The following is a 16,593-nucleotide window of genomic DNA, read 5'->3' on the forward strand; positions in this document are numbered from 1 at the left end:
TATATATATATATAGCTATATAGTATAACTATATATTATAGATATATAATATATATTATATATATAGTTATATCTCTAACAGATTTTTCGCAATTCACTGTATTTTCTCATTTTCCCACAATGATGAGCCTCCATAGCCACAGGTTCTATATTCACATATTCAACCACCATGCACCAAAAAACGCTGACTCTAAACCGCAGATGATTTAAAGTATATAGGTGTGTAGCTTATGTGTAAATTCTACAAATTATATAAAAAACTCCTTAAACATTTATGGATTCTGGTATCTCCAGGGCTCCTGGAACCAATCCCCTGTGGGTGCTGGGGGACCACTGTATCCTCTTGTAATTTTTAAATTTTATTTTTACTTTATTTGAGACAGGGGTCTTATACCATACCCCAGGTTGACCTGGAACTCAGACCACAGCCTCTCAGGCCTGGGACTGCAGGTGTGTGCCCCCAGGCCCAGCCACTTATTTTCAATAAGGGAGTAACTAATAAATGAAGCATCTACCTTGCTCTGAAGTTTTATTTAAAAGGTAAACAAGCCAGGTGCACACTCCTTTAATGGGGGGGGGGGAGATCTCTACGAGTTCAAGGCCAGCCTGGCTTCCAGAGCAGGCTCCAAAGCTACAGAGAAACTCTGTCTGGGGGTGGCGGGAGGAAGGTAAACAAGACTGGAGCTGGAGAGATGCTCAGTAGTTAAGAGCACTGGCTGTTCTTCCAGAAACCATGTGGTGGCTCATAATCTCTGTAGAGATATGACGACATCTTCTGGCCTCCGGCGCGTATTGTACACACTCATGTTGTGTAAAACATATGTGCAGGAAAAAAGATACATATAAAATTTTAAGTAAATAAAAGGTAAAACAAGAGGCTAGGTGTGGTAGTGCACACCTTTAATCTTAGCACATGGGAGGAAGAGGCAAGTGGATCTCTTAAGTTTAAAGCCAACCTGGTCTACACCTTGGCTACAACCTTGGTCTACAACCTTGGCTGGTTCTGGGCCAGCCAAGGGCTACATACTGAGACCATCTCCAAGAGCATGAGGTAAAAGACTGCCATCCCAGAGTTCATAAACCACTAAGGCAAAGCACTGAGGCAGAGTCAGGCGGATCCCAGATATTTGGAAAGCAAATTCCAGGAATCAGAGAGATGGGGGAAGAGGGGGCACGGGTGGAGGGGGGGGGACACGACTGCTTAGAAGACTCAAGGGACAAAGGCTCAGTAACTGAGCCCATGTCAGGAATCTAGTGAGGACAGAGGTCAGGGAGAAAACACAACCATTCATGTTTCTTCAGGCATCTAAGAGAACATGATGCTGGTCAGAAAGCAACACAGGCTATCAGCGGTCACGTCCGTGAGAATGCTGCAGATGCTGCCAACTGTGAAGAGCCAGAGTACAGCTCTGGGCAGAGGACGTGTGGATCCCAGGACAGCACAGACACAGCTGACTGCAAAATCCGTGCACAGATAAAAGCATGCAGTTGCAAAAAGCAGTCCTGTGAGCCCAGCCCAGCTGCTTTTAAAGGTTCTAGATGGAGAAGGTTCTAGATGGAGACATCAATAAAGAGCACACACCACTGACACTGAACGAGCAGGGTGGCGACCGCGGCTCAGGACGGGGGCTCAGGACCAGGGCCCACGGGCATCTCCGGCCTTTTCACTGTCCTGTTTTCCTCATGGTGACTGTCCTTTTCTTTTAGTCATGTACTTACTTACAGAGTCTTACACTAGTCTAGCCTTTGCCTCCTAAGGCTAAGATTTAAGACATGGGTCACCATACCCAGATAACAAAAACTTTTTTTTCTTTTGTTTTTTGAGAGGAAGGTTCTACGTGTAGCCCTGGCTGTCCTGGAACTCCCTCTGTAGATCCTGCCTCTGCCTCCCTAGTGCTGGGATTAAAGGTGTGCTCCTCCACCACTGCCCAGCACAAAAAATTTTTTTTTCCTGTTTTTGGTTTTTTTTTTGAGACAAAAGCTTTTATTAAAAAAAAATCTAAAAAACTCAATCGTAGGACAAGAAAAACAGTATTTCCTATGTATTATTATACATGCTAGGTTCTATCTGGAGCGTTGGCCCCATTCTAAGGGGCATTCCAACAAGGTTCTGACCAGGGCACTTACTCTGTATATAAGTTTAAACCAAGTCACTCGTGTGAACGTTCAAAAAGCCAGATTTCCGTTTAATTCAATGAAACCTTTAGAAGACTGAACCAAGGGCTGGAGAGATGGCTCAGAGGTTAAGAGCACTGACTGCTCTTTCAGAGGTCCAGAGTTCAATTCCCAGTAACCACATCACAACCAGCTGTAATGAGATCTGGTGCCCTCTTCTGGCCTGCAGCATACATGCAGACAGAATACTGTATGCATAATTAATAAATAAATCTTAACTAATAAATCTTACCAAAAAAAAAAAAGGACAGAACCGCAGGGCGGTGGTGGTGCATGCCTTTAATCCCAGCGCTCAGGAGGCAGAGGCAGGCAGATGTCTGAGTTTAAGGCCAGCCTGGTCTATAGAGTGAGTTCCAGGATAGCCAGAGGTACACAGAGAAACCTTGTCTTGTGGGGGGGACGGACCACAAGATGAGTGAGTTACTGGCAGGCCTGGGAAAGCAGGCAGTGGGTCTCCTAGGAGGCTCTCAAGGGTTCATGTTCTTATCTTAACCCCTGGCGAATGACAGCCTTCCTGTTAGAAAACGCAGGGACACTGAAGCAGGGCAGAGTGCAAAGGAAGTGAAATGAAGATGGTCCAGCATGTCCTAGCCACTTCTCTCTCCCTCTGTAGTCACTGACCCTGGACTCAAACTGACTGGGCTCCCGGTGCTTACTCAGTTAAAACAACGGTTCTCAACTTAGGGGGTCAAACGACCATTTTACAGGGGCCGCATATCAGGTAGCCCAGAAACCAGATGTTTACATTATTATTAATTACAGTAGCAAAATTAGTTATGAAGTAGCAATGAAAATAATGTTGTCAATGAGGTCACCATAATAAGAGGAACTGTATTAAAGGGTCATAGGGTTAGGAAGTAGAGACCCACGGAGTGAGAGGTTAAAGCAGAGCCTATGACATAGGCTGCAGGCTATCAGTGCTCCCGGTTGCACCATTTATAGTTTGGTTTCATTTTCCTCTCCAGCTGGCCCTTGAAATACTTCTTTGGTCTAAAACCACCATAAGTGTGTCTCCTATTATCACTGAGAGCTTCATGTGGCCCCTGGGCTGCAGACCTGGGCGATCAAAACAGAGCCATTTCTCTGCCACTCCGGAACTGGAAAGAGAGAGCTATAGAAAAGAGAAGCACTTCCAGTTGGTATGTGGGAAGGAAAGCGGTTAGGAGAGGAGCGCACAAACGTCACCATAGCTCTCTGAGCAGGCTCATTTAACTTGCAGCCATGTGTTTAAAATGTGTGATGTGGATGGAGTCATGCTTAACTTCCCTCCATCCTAGTCAAAGCACCGCTAAGAGGGACATGAAGCCACAGAGGGACTCTTAGAATTCTACACCACTTCCACCATGCTAGTTTTGTTTTTGTGCTAGGAGTTGGACCAGGGCCTCACACATGACGGGCAAATGCTCTGCCCCGAGCTATCTCCAGGACATCCAGCACGGTAACAGTACCACTGGCCTGTAACAGCAGTTCATAGCTGATCACTGAAACCTACATTTATTTAGCAATACGGGCAATAGGGATTGCTGCATATTCCTTCTTTTTACATTTGTTTTGTATGTGTTTGTTCACATGCAGGCATGCACAGTGGCATGTGAAGTTAGAGAACAATGTGGAGTAGTTGCCTTGGTCTTCAGGCACGGCAGCAATCACCTCATCCACATCATAACCCTTACCAAATATTCCTGAAAGAAAAAAGTGCATGACTCTCAATGGCATCATTGATCTTATCATTAATTCACTTCAGCTAGAACTTCTGACATGATCAAATGACGCAAGCACAGTGACGAACACCTCAGTCCTGAGGAAAAGCCCTGAGGGGGTTGAACAAGGCAGCAAGGAGGAAGGAGCATAGGGTGCAGAAGGACCATAACAGAACCCCAAGACTGACAGAAAAGCACCGAGCTTCTAGACTCCCACCATCGGTCTCCACCCTCCTTGGCCAAACTCGGTCCCCTCCAGGCCACCATCCACACCCAGGTCACCACAGACCTCTTTGCGCAGACCTCTCTTGTTGGTCGCCTCCCCCTGCAGATTCCCGCAGGCTCCTCTTCCTTGCCACTACTTAAATACTGGCATTCTTCAACAAGTGTCCTTCTCACCCAAGACCCCTTCCATGGGGGCTGTGTCCATTCACAGGGCTTCAGACACCTTTGCAGAGGCCGACAGTCCCAGGTCTGGGCCGGCCCCGCCCCCTGTGGGCCTTCACTGGGCCAGCCGGACACTCCCAACCTGAGCATTCCCTCGGGGCTTTCCCCTCCCCAGCTTCCACAGGCCTGCTCCTTGCTTATCTTCACTGTCCTTCCCTCACTTCGGGCTTTTCTGTGTTTCAAAGGAATGCTTGCACCTTTGGACCAGCTTTCATTTTCCTCCCTAGCAAAATTTATGGCCAGCCATTTTGTAACAGGTATATCATGTTCTTGGGGTCCTTCCTCTGCTAGCATTCGGCACCCACTGCCGTGATCATGGGTCTCAGGTATGGGATGGGTGTAAGGACTGGCTCTTCAGTGAGCTATGTCTGCACTGAATTGCTGACCCCAGACCTGCTTCCTAGTACAGGGACAGCTGCGGTTCCTGGGGAGAGGGGTGAGCATACAGGAATCTTTGGAATGTAGCTTCTTTCTGGTAGTTCTAATCACGGCAGATCTGTGAGCAGCACCCTCCCGATAGATAACTAGCTCCTCACGATTCCCCTCGTAGAAGTGTCCTTCCTACTTAGTAGTCCCATGGCTCTGGTCCTTGCTTAAATCACCCTCACTCAGCCTGCACTTCCACCCACAGCCTCCAGAGCAGCTTCCAGCCTCCAGCCCGAGTGCTCCCGGAAGACTACCTTTGTAAACCTAGAATCCTAACCAGCCACTCCCCGGGCTACACCCTTCCATAGTTTCCAAAAGCTCTTTTGATAAGTTTAGAGAAAGCACTGAGCCTCCTCCCTATCCCTCCCTCCTCTCCGGTTTCTTTCTCTTCTGGGAGCCTAAAGTCTGAGCTCTCCCTCTGGCCATTTATGATCTCTGGGTGTCTCACACTTACTCTCTAGAAGCAGATGACCTTGTGGGTGCCAGTGAACACTCCCTGGAGCACCCTTGGCAACGCTGGCCTCACCACAGGGTAGGGAGCAGAGCTCTGTCCTGGGGGCGGGGGTGTCTTTCTCTGGTAGACGGCCTTGGGACTGCATGGTTTAACAGGAAGGACCCTAGCCTGGTTATCAAGCTGTCCTAGGCTAGAAGGGCTCAAAGTTCACAACCAGACCCTAGGCTATTGTTTTTTTTTTTTTTTTTTTTTTTTTTTTTTTTTTTTTTTAAACTTTGCAGCTATGGCTTCCTTGGCCCTCCACTATGGCATTTCCCCAGCAGGAATTTTACTCTGTGCAAGCTGCCCTTCTGGTGGCTATTTTGGTCAGTATGACTGGGCCAGAAGCCAGTAAAGCAGTTTCTAATGCCAGGCTTTCCCAGTTGCCTAGCCTGGAAGAATTCAGAGCTGGTGAGGGAAAAGCAAACCATGGCTGGTTTTAAAGAACAAAACTGGCCCTCCGGGGAAACTGGTGAATCAGTGTGGATGAAGAAGGGTGGAGTGAGCTGTGGCAGACTCCACACTGCCTGGACAACTGGACATCTAGCAACCACAATACAGGAAGATGATGCTCACACGCCTTTCATTGCAGACCGACTCTGGGAAGACGCTGCTAAGGCCATAGGCCAAGGGAGAGAACAGAGATCTTCTCCACCCTCAGCTCTGACCCAAGGGAGCCACGACCCTGAGACTTACACTTCCTTAATGAGCTGTGATTCCCAACCTCTCCTCTCAAACAAAACTCCTCATTCACCTGTTCAGATAGTTCCTCCTATGGTTCAACTTCATTTTTTTTTTTGTTTTGTTTTTTTGAGACAGGGTTTTCTCTGTAGCTTTGGAGCCTGTCCTGGAACTAGCTCTTGTAGACCAGGCTGGCCTCGAACTCACAGAGATCCGCCTGCCTCTGCTTCCTGAGTGCTGGGATTAGAGGCGTGCACCACCACTGCCCGGCCAACTTCATTTTTTTTCACATTTCAATCATATTTTATTTGTATATGCATGTGTGCTTATTTGTGCATGGCTACATACATGCCGTGACTAACATGTGGAGGTTCTTTCTTCCATCATTGGAGTCCTGGTGGTTGTCAGACTAATCCTGATATGACAGGCACTGGGCAAACAGCTCCAAGCACTGAGCTAACCTGCAGGCCTCCAACTTAACTTTTCAGTGCTATAGAGTATACGAAAGAATACTCATAGTTATGTTTTCTATTTTTAGTACAGTATTCAGTATCAACATTTTACTAAAAAAATACTTTTGTGAGCTGGGCAGTAGTGGCACAGGCCTTTAGTCCCAGCACTCAGGAGGCAGAGGCAGGTGGATCTCCATGTGTTTGAGGCCAGCCTGGTCTACAGAGAGCATCCCAGGACAGGCTCCACAGACACAGAGGAAACCCTGTCTCAAAAAATATACATACATACATACATACATACATACATACATAAAGCAAAACTTTGTGGTAAATGATTTTGTCCAACTCTTAGCAAACCTAAGAGGTCTCTGTTTTTGAGTCCAAGTTGGGCTCACAATCACTACAGAACCAGGGATGACCTTGAATTCCTGATCCTCCTGTCTCCACCTCTGGAATGCTATGAATACAGATATGCATCACTATGCCTAGTATTCTTTTATTTCTTTCTGTTTGGGTGAAAGCTTCACCTCAGTCCCGGGCACCCCTATATCTCTCTAAAGAGTCTGTAATGTTTGGGTGGAAAGTTCCATCCCAAGCCCCCTCCTCTGGGAGTTGCCTCAGTCCAGACTCCACCTCCAAGAAAGCCCGCCAGTGACCCCTCCCCAGAGAGGCTCAAGACTACTCCCACCCACAGGATATTTAAATTGTCTCCCAGAGAACAAACACGTGGTTTCCTAGTTTTCCTTCCCATCTCCTCTCTGAGGGCCTGGAAGCCAGAAGCGCTAGTAGCCATTAAACCTGGGCCTTTTCTAATTTGGTTTGATTTGTTCTGATCTGGATTATTGCATCAGTGGAGAGGTTTATTGGGGAGCAAAAACTTTTCACTTTTTTATTTGTTTGTTTGTTTTCAAGACAGTTTCTCTGTGTAGCCTTGGCTGTCCTGGAACTAGTGAGAGATCAACCTGCCTTGGCCTCCCAAGTGCTGGGATTAAAGGTGTGCACCACCACTACCCAACACGCCTGGATTTCAAACCCAGGGCTACATTCAAGCTACACAAGCATTCTTCCAATGAAACTACAGCTCCCCCCCCCCCCCCAATCAGGCAGTAGCAGCACAAGCCGCCTTTAAACCCAGCACTTGAGAGGCGGACCTCTGTGAGTTCAAGGTCAGCCTGGTCTACAAGAGCTAGTTCCAGGACAGGCTCCGAAGCTACAGAGAAATCCTGTCTCAAAACGAAAGGAAGGAGAGAAGGGAGGGAGGAGGGGAGGGAGGGAGGGAAGAAGGAAGGATAGAAAAACACCCCACACACACTATAACATTTAGAAGGTTGGGTATATTAAAATGTATGTTTGACTTCCAATCTTTTCAACTCACTACAAATTTATCCAACAAACAGCCCAAGTCGAGGAGGGTCTATTCTCGCTGATCCTAATTACTCCCAGTAGTCATTCTTGAACTTGACTCAACCACATTGTACCACCCTCATGCTACTCAAATTGCTAATGCTACCAGACTTCGTGTTACTGAATCTAATTGCCAACTCCTAGACCTGAGCCCTTATCTTTTGATCTAACAGTTCTTGCTCCTGGAAACACTCTTTGGTTGATTCCCAAGACAGCTACTTCTAAGTCTCTGATGGTCCTCCCCTTTCAAATTTTCAGCAGCTAGGCCATCCAGATTTCAGGAGTTGTATTCTTCCTGTCTATACCTATTTTCTGTGCAATTTCATTTACTCTCATGGCTTTAAAAACCAATGCCACATAGATACTATATAATGACGGTGGCCTGAGTTTGTCTGCAGACTTTGCCCTCTGTGAGCTGCTCCCTTCACTTGGACGTATTAGAGGGTATCTTGACTCCAGCCAGCACTACACTGTGTGTCTGACAGCTTCCATTTCCATGCTTCCTGCAAACATTCCCCACCGCAGAGAGTGCTAACTCCGTCCTTCCAGCTGCTCAGCCTTGAATTATCCTTTTGTTTTTCTCACATGTGAGAGCAAACACGTCTAGCTCCAACTTCTGAACACATTCCCAATATCACTGCTCTGCCATCACCTTGACCCATGTGTGTGCCTAGCCAACCCAGAAGGCCACGGAGCTGTCCTTCCAACCTTGACCCTGTCAGTCTGTTCCCAACACGAGACATCACTCTTCTATTCAGAGGCCCTCACCAGCATCCCATCGGAGTCAAAGCGCCAACCATCACACACATCACGCACAGGCGTGTGGCCTGACTGCCTACCCTTCCTCCCTCACTGCTTTCCTTGTGCTGTCTTCCCACAGCGGCTTGAGTTTACCCTCCCCTCACTCTAGACAGAACTGGTTCAACCCCTTCCACTATTTGAGGGCTTCATGAAGTCACTTTCTCACCAAGACATCCCTGAACATCCTATATAAACTGCCTCTCCCACACATTTTCCCTACCTCCCTCTCTTCTATTTTTATCCTTGGACTTATCACTTTCCAACAAGTACTTATTAGTTACTTAATTACTGTCTCATTAAGAATGCAAATTTGCTGGGTGGTGGTGGCGCACGCCTTTAATCTCAGCACTTGGGGGGCAGATCTCTGAGTTTGAGGTCAGCCTGGTCTACAGAGCTAGTTCCAGGACAGCTAGGGCTACACAGAGAAACCCTGTCTCAGAAAACAAACAAAACCAAAAAAGAACCAAAGGGGGGAGCCAGCAGTCATGGCGCACGCCTTTAATCCCAGCACTCTGCAGGCAGAGGCAGGCAGATCTCTGTGAGTTCGATAGCCTGGTATACAAAACAAATTCCAGAACAGCCAAGGCTTCACAGAGGAACCACGTCTCGAAAGCAAAACAAACAAACAAACAAACAAAAAAAAAGCCAGCAGAAGAACCAAAGGAGGGCTGGGATGTGGTTCAGTTTCACCAAGCTGGGATTCCATCCCCAGTACCCAATAAAACAAATGTGGTGGTGCCTGTGTGAGCTGGAGCAGGTCAAACACTTCAGTGCAAGCAACTCAACCGCACAGCCGGCACTACAGCTCCAGGCTACACTTTGATACCCTTTCCAGGTAGCACATACATAGGGAACATTAGCTAGGACCGTGAGAGCATCTGAATGTGAACATTTCCGGTTTGTCCCGTGCTCAATTCTTTTCCGCCACACCTGACTGTTGCCACTCCAATTTTGCTTGTGGCCTGGGAATCAATGTGGGGGCAGTAGGGAATGATGGGAACATTCCAGCATGATGGAAGCGTCCCAGGAAACCATGTAAAGCTTTTCTGCTTAAGAATACTAGGACTCTGGGTTGAAGAGATGGCTCAGACGTTAAGAGCACTGGCTGCTCTTCCAGAGGTCCTGAGTTCAGTTCCAGCAACCACATGGTAGATTACAAGCATCTACAATGAAATCTGGTTCCTTCTTATGGCATGCAGGCAGAACACTGCATAGATAATAAGTAAATCTTAAGAAAAAAATACTGGGACTCAGAATTCTGTTGTACAAAGAGGAGAAATAAAAGCAAGCGTTGCCCCCACACACCAAGAATCTCCTTATGCATGGACATGTTGCCCTCTCTGCTTTGGCACTGTGTGAGTCACGCTCTGCGCTCTCCGGGCTTCTGAAATGAGTAGTGACTTCATTTCCCTGGAGAAGGGAGAGAGGCTGCTTGCTGCTTGCTCTTCTGAAGCCTGGGAAATGTCTTCATCTGGTTTTGGTTTTTCATTCTCTAATTTCCAAATTAAATATAAACCAGAGGCAGAAATATTTCACTTCCAATCACATGATCCTGCTAGCCGTCTCAGAAGCCACTAAGGGATTTTACAAACTCCCACAAGAGGGGACAACCCCAGTGAGGAGGTTTGGAGAGATATTTGGAAACATGCAGTGCCTGCTGACTCTTCCTGAGCCACTGTCACCCTGAATGACACCTGAAGGGCCTAAATCACCACTCAGAGGCAAAGTGGCACCTCAGAGGACTTAGCCTTGGCCACCCAAGCTAAACCTCTGCACTACATGCAACAGCTGCTGGCTGGACACAGCAAGCAGTCCTGATGATGGAACAAAAGGCTGCTAAGGCGAAGACACGCCCATCAGCCGACCCCAGTGGCTGTCTAACAAGCACGCTTGTGTTGAAGGGACAGCCTTGACATCTCAACACTACTCGGAGCTCTCTCCAGCCACAGTGAGAATCACCAAGATTCAGTCCCTGTGCTGAGCAAGGGCTCATCTCACGAGAGCGTGCTGCCCCGAGCACTCTGAGGAAAGGCCTGTGACTGGTGCCGCTGACAGCTCCCTCCCAATCGTGGACAGAGAGGTCTGGCTGCCCCAGACTCTGGGGCCAACTCGGAGCTTGCTCCGATGCTGGCTTTGTGCTTTCCTTCAGGATCTCATGAAGCAGCAGAAATATTTTCTATTTTACCGTTTGTCAACTGGAACAAATCCACCATGACATGGGGGGGGGGCATCTCCTCAAGAATGACCCCAATCCCATTCCTCTTTAGCCCGTCATACTTTCACCCTCTTTTTCCTTCCCACCAGGCTCCTCAGGAAAGCTGCTCCTGAAGATACTGTTGGTTACGGAGATCACACCTTAAGAGACAGACCTACAACTACAGCTGAGAAACTGGCTGTGGAGGGGAAGGGAGAAAGACCCACAGGAGGTAGATGAGCCATGAGGAATATTCACGGGAAAAGCCACCAACAGCCTGTGTGACACCACCTTTCTCAACCTGGAAACACTTATTTGCCCACCCTCTGGGTAAAATTTCCTTGTTTTCATTTTTACTTTTTAAAGACAAGGTCTTGCTTGCTATGTAGCCCAGGTTAACCTGCAACTCACTAAGTAGCCTCAGGTGGACTCAAACTCTCAATCTTCTGGTCTCAGCCTATGTGGTAGGATTAGGTGCATCACCACACCTAACCTAGGTCCTGGCTTTAGAAAAGCTGGGAAGCAGCTCACAAATTCTTCAAGTCACCCAAAAAGACAGTTCAGACACGCCACCCAATATTTGTACAAGGAAGTGGATGACCTTCTCCAAACAGATGACCCCAAGTTCACAGCCCACAATACCGCAAATGAGGCGCTGTAATCCTATCAACGCAGACGCACTTACTTAGGAATACTCCATACAACCATTACCGTCCCTGCCTCTTTCGCTCTGGTCATCATGTACTTGACCCAAAATAATTACTACTATTTTTCAGTGTCTGGAAGCAGAGTTTCTGAGTGTAGAATAAAGGTAACTTATTTTAAAATGGCCCATTTCTAGCACAGAAATGGGGGAGTCAGGGTCTAGAAAACTGCTGAGCCCACATCAATGCCAGCAGAGTCTACTGGTTGGCTGCAAGCAGCTTTTTTTTGTTTGTTTGTTTTTTTTCAAGACAGGGTTTCTCTGTAGCTTTGGAGCCTGTCCCAGAACTAGCTCTTATAGACCAGGTTGGCCTCGAACTCATAAAGATCCGCCTGCTTCTGCCTCCGGAGTGCTGGGATTAAAGGCGTGTGCCACCACCGCCCGGTTGCAAGAAGCTTTAAACGTCATTAGAAGGGCCATAGTTGGGCAATACTTGCTTAGAGTAAGCTTGCCACATACCTTATGGTCAAGGACTCGTCACTGCTTAGTACAAGTGACTATAACTTCTCCAAAACACTTAACTACCACAAGAACTAAGATGTTCAAGACCCAAATACTAACTTCCCTACCTGCTGGGAAGGCTTGGGCTTTTCTACCCAGACATCTGCCATAATCTTTTTACTGCTCAGCTCCTCTTTGACAGGCTTCCGCAGGCCCAAACTTCTTTATATTTATTTGGTTGACTCGCTCGTGTTCTCTCTCTCTCTCTCTCTCTCTCTCTCTCTCTCTCTCTCTCTCTCTCTCTCTCTGAGGGTGGGGACAGACAAGGCAATGTGGAAGTTGTTTCTCTCCTTCCTCTAGGTGGAACCCAAGGATTGAACTCAGATAACCAGACTTGGCAGCAAGTGTCTTTACCCACTGAACCATCTCTGACCCAGGCCCAAACTTTAAATCAAATCTAGGGCGAGCCAGCCTATGTGGTGTTCACAGGGATGCCAAACTCTTCCTCTCTGAGCCAGCTGGGTGCCCAGGGAAAGATCCGGTTATGAGTAAACCCTAGATAGTTGTCTTTGGCAACAATCTTTGTCTTTAGCATCTAGCTCAGGGCTCATAATGGTGTCAGAGCAGCTTATTTTCCCTGTTGTTGTTGCTTTTAACCAAAGAGGGAAGTCTCTGTAGAATCGAGTAGAAGAACTAGAATTAGAAAACCCAGCAACCACCTCAGCCAAAGATAATTCATACTAATGGGGCCTGATGTTTGTTTGGTCACTGGCCTATAATTCCAGAACTTGCAAGGCTGAGGCGTGAGGATCTCAAATTCAAGGCTTACACAGATTACAATACGAATACAAGCCAGCCAGGGTTTCAGAGTGAGGCATTGTTTCAACACCTCACCCCCCCAAAAAGAAGCCACTGGAACACTGACATCAGCCCCACTGACTGGTTTTGACTGCTCCTTTCACTGTCATCAAGAATTTAAATGAAAACAAGACACTGATGACCCCATCACTTCAGACAATGGATTCCTTTTGGTCGGTAAGAGGAGTTGGAACCGTGATCTGGGCTCCGGCTTTCCCTCTGCTAACTAACTGTGTGCTGGTTAACACCCTAACCGTTCTAGCCTTAAAAATCCTATCCAAAGCAGCTCTGGGCTGAAGATACAGCTCAGTGGGAGGAGGAGGAGGTGCTTGTCTAGCATTTGTGAGGATCTAGATTCAGCCTCCAGCACAACAGGGGGTAGGATCAACTCAGGGCTTTGCCATCCTCTGTAATGCCCAGTGCCTGGCAGGGCACAGCAAGTAACAGCTGTAGACAGCGCATACCAGTCCACACTGCAACATCAACCGCCTTTCTACAATGAAATCTGTGTTAAGGGGGACCTGGGGCCAATTCCTGGCTCACGGATCACTGGCCTTTCCCCACGAAGCAACAAATAAATGATCCAGTAACCTCCTAAAAAGGGAAAAGTTCAGGAGAAAAGCCAAACGGCGTCAAGTTAATTATGAAACAATTAAACATGACAGACTATTGGAATCAAAACCAAGGAATGTAGTGAGGACAGGTTTCTCAATTGCCCAAGGCAAAAGAAACACTTCCTTTTGTACTAAAATTAGAAAGGCACTGGGAAAGAAACCTAAGAAGGACGGGAGGAAGCGAAGCACCATTAAGTCAGCAGCGAGGATGGAGGAAGAAAGCGAGTATCTATTTTATTTCTTAGGTCATCTCTTAAGAACGATTGCGCCTACGCTTTTCCTTGGCATTTCAGCGCATCTTTGCCCCCGCGCGGGGCATCGGGCAATAGTCTGGGAGCTCGGTCAACAAGTTCTCAAACTTCTCAGAATTCCGAGAGTTTGCAGCCACCTAGTCGCAAGCTCAAGGGCCAAGGTACAAACAGTAAGATTCGGTTTTCACTCGGCAGTCATCTGCCTAGGGAGTGCCTGACACCATCTGGGACTGCGGGGCAGCAGGCTGCAGCCTAAGCCAGTCTAATGGGCACCACTTGGCTCACAAGCGTTGCCTGTCCGCAGGGAGAGCCGGGGCGGGCATCGGCCGCCTGCGTGGAGCAGACTCGGACACAGTCTGACGGTCCCGCACCACCTAGCTAAGGGGGCGAAGGGGGGGTTCCAAAATCGCCTAGCTGCCCGCCACCACCAGCCAGGCCCGGAAGCGCCTCCCGCCCGCCCGGGGCTCTGAGGGGCGGGGAGTCTAACGCCCCCTTCCGGGTGCCTCCGCCCGGCCGGCCAGCCGCGCTCCTCCTCCGGGCGGGAATCCTTCCTCCCCCGCCCCTCCCGTAGCCGGGCCCCGGCGCCAGGCCCAGTCCCAGGGGGGCGCTCCCGATTCCGGCTCCCCCTCCCCGAGGCCTCTGCCCATCTTCCCAACCCTTGAGGGCCGGGAAGACCCCACCGGCAAAGGCCAGGACCCACCGCTCATTACGACATCTTCCTCCCTGGCCTCCGCCGCCTCCGCCGCCACCGAGAGCCTGACACCGCCCGCCTAGCACCCGCCAATCCCGGAGCCCGCCACCTCCCGAGCGACGGCAGCACTCACCAATAGGCGCCCTATACATTGGGGACCGACAGCATTTTTAGCCAATCATTGGGAAGCATCTAGAGTGACGTTGGTCTGGCCAATAGAGCTGCGAAACGACACTGATCGACGGTGGTAGTCACCAACCGGAAGTCAACTGAGGAATGAACGACGTGTCCGCTAGCCAACTGGCAGGAGGCAAAGTCCCGCCTGCTAGGAGGTTGATGGACAGCAACAGGAAGCGGGATGGGGAGGGGCTTAGCTGAGAAGTGCTTCTGTATTGGTCGCGGTAGACCTTCCACCCACCTCTAACCCAGAAGGTGAGTGATAGATCTGCCCTGAAGCCAATCAGAAGTGCTTAGTGTGAGGCCGAGAAATGCCCCATAAAGAGCTTATACGTCGTTGTTGGTACAGTCAGGCGTGGAGAGGGCCAGGTAACTCCTGGTGCCCGGCCCCGTATGAGCACAGCCTTCCCCACAGCCCTCGGCCCCTCGCCTGCTGTCGCTTGGTTCCCTGATCATGAGATTATCAAATCATTTCAAGGCCCTGTTTATCTTCACCAATGTGTCGCAGAGCCCCTCAGCTCCTCGCGGCTCTAGACGGGCGCATCGGAATCGCCTAAGCCGTTTCCAAAAGTAGATTCCCAGGGTCGTTCCTAGTCACATTTGCTCCTCCTCGGCCATGCCTAGGATCTGCATTTTAACCTGCGCCTCTGGTGGGCAGAATTGCACACTGGAATCTTAGCAACCCTGCTTGGTCGCTGCCTCATTTCCTCCCGAAGGAGGTATACTGCTTTTGGTAGGCATCGCAGGTAGGTTTATCTTTCTCTCCCAAGCCCTCCTCTGCGTGCGACTTAACTTGGGCAAGCAGGCGGCATGGCATCGAGAGAGAATTTCATGCGTGGGCCGGAAACTACACACCCACCTACACTGGAAACTTAAACTCCTGTTAAAGCCAGACTGCTCACACCTACTTGGGAGGTTGATCTCTGAGTTCGAGGCCAGCCTGGTCTACAAAGCGAGTTCCAGGACAGCCAGGACTTTTTCACAGAGAAACTCTGAACTGAAAAAACAAACAAACAAACAAACAAAAACCCAAAAAACTAGCATAGGAGAGTATATAATAAAGCTCAAAATCAACACTTGAGCGACTGATTATAGGTAGATACAACATACATTGCTGGGGTCTCATCTGGACCTTTTGTGATGCTGAGGATGAATCCCACTTAAACTTTATTATTGAGCTATACCCCCAGGTCTCAATACATTTTCTCTTCTATCTTCCTTTTTTCTCCTTCCTATCACTGCTAAAAAGAGGTTTGCTGAGATAAAATGATACAAAATTGCTTAGAAAGTGGTACTTTTTAATCACCTCTGTGGTTAGCTTTTTGTTGTTGTTGTTTTTCGAGACAGGGTTTCTCTGTGGTTTTGGAGCCTGTCCTGGAACTAGCTCTTGTAGACCAGGCTGGTCTCGAACTCACAGAGATCCGCCTGCTTCTGCCTCCCGAGTGCTGGGATTAAAGGCGTGCGCCACCACCGCCCGGCTGTGGTTAGCTTTTGAAAAACAAAACATTAGATGCTGTCACTCATGTAGCTAAAATCCTTCACTGGGGGTTGGGAAGATGTTACTTGCTGCTCAAGCATGAGAGACCTGAGTTCAAATCCCCAGAACCCATGTAAAAGGAATCCAGCATCTGAAACTCCATCATTCGCTGTGAGGGAGGCAGGAGTTGGCTGGTGCCACCCTAGCTCCAGGCTTTCAGAGACACAGCAGCCGAGCAAGACATCAGTGTCCTGCTCTGGCCTCCATGTGCACACGTATGCCCATGTATGTTCCTTCACTGGGACTCTATGCCACTTACAAGGTCAAAGCTTTGGACTTAAACCAGGTCCTTCACACTCGCACCACCACGCCCCACACCCTCCACACCTTTGCTTCTCAAGGAAAGGAGTCACAGTCCCTAAACACATCCGTCTCTTCCTGACTAGATCCCTTTCCTCTTAGGTAGTAAGCCTTTCCTTTGTAAGGGCCCTGATCAGAATCTGTTCTCTTCATCCCTGCCCAGCCGAGCTTTGTCTTGTTCGTGCTGCCCTGGCTGGATTGTTGCTTCCCTCTCGGACTCTTCTACTTCGGTTTGTTTGTGTCTATGC

General features: G+C 48.7%; 1 protein-coding gene across 4 annotated transcripts in view; it reads right to left on the reverse strand.

Moving 5' to 3' along the window:
* Sp2 (Sp2 transcription factor) overlaps positions 1 to 14,438 on the reverse strand; it is a 23,859-nt gene extending 9,421 nt beyond the window's left edge. For 2 of the 4 annotated variants that reach the window (XM_050156753.1, XM_050156754.1), the window contains exon 1: positions 4,165 to 4,982. Coding sequence is in view for 2 of the 4 variants with exons in the window: in XM_050156752.1 (XP_050012709.1) it covers positions 14,341 to 14,347 (7 nt within the window). In the remaining 2 variants the exon portion in view is untranslated. Of the gene's footprint in view, positions 1 to 4,164; positions 4,983 to 14,340 lie in introns of those variants that run through there. The other 2 variants (XM_050156752.1, XM_050156751.1) reach the window with 2 other exon arrangements.
* Between the last annotated feature and the right edge of the window lie 2,155 nt (positions 14,439 to 16,593).

The sequence above is a fragment of the Alexandromys fortis genome, unplaced genomic scaffold (genome assembly GCF_014885135.2).
Source record: "Alexandromys fortis isolate MF-2015 unplaced genomic scaffold, M_Fortis_MF-2015_v1.1 scaffold_31, whole genome shotgun sequence".
In the NCBI taxonomy this organism is placed as follows: Eukaryota; Metazoa; Chordata; class Mammalia; order Rodentia; family Cricetidae; genus Alexandromys; species Alexandromys fortis.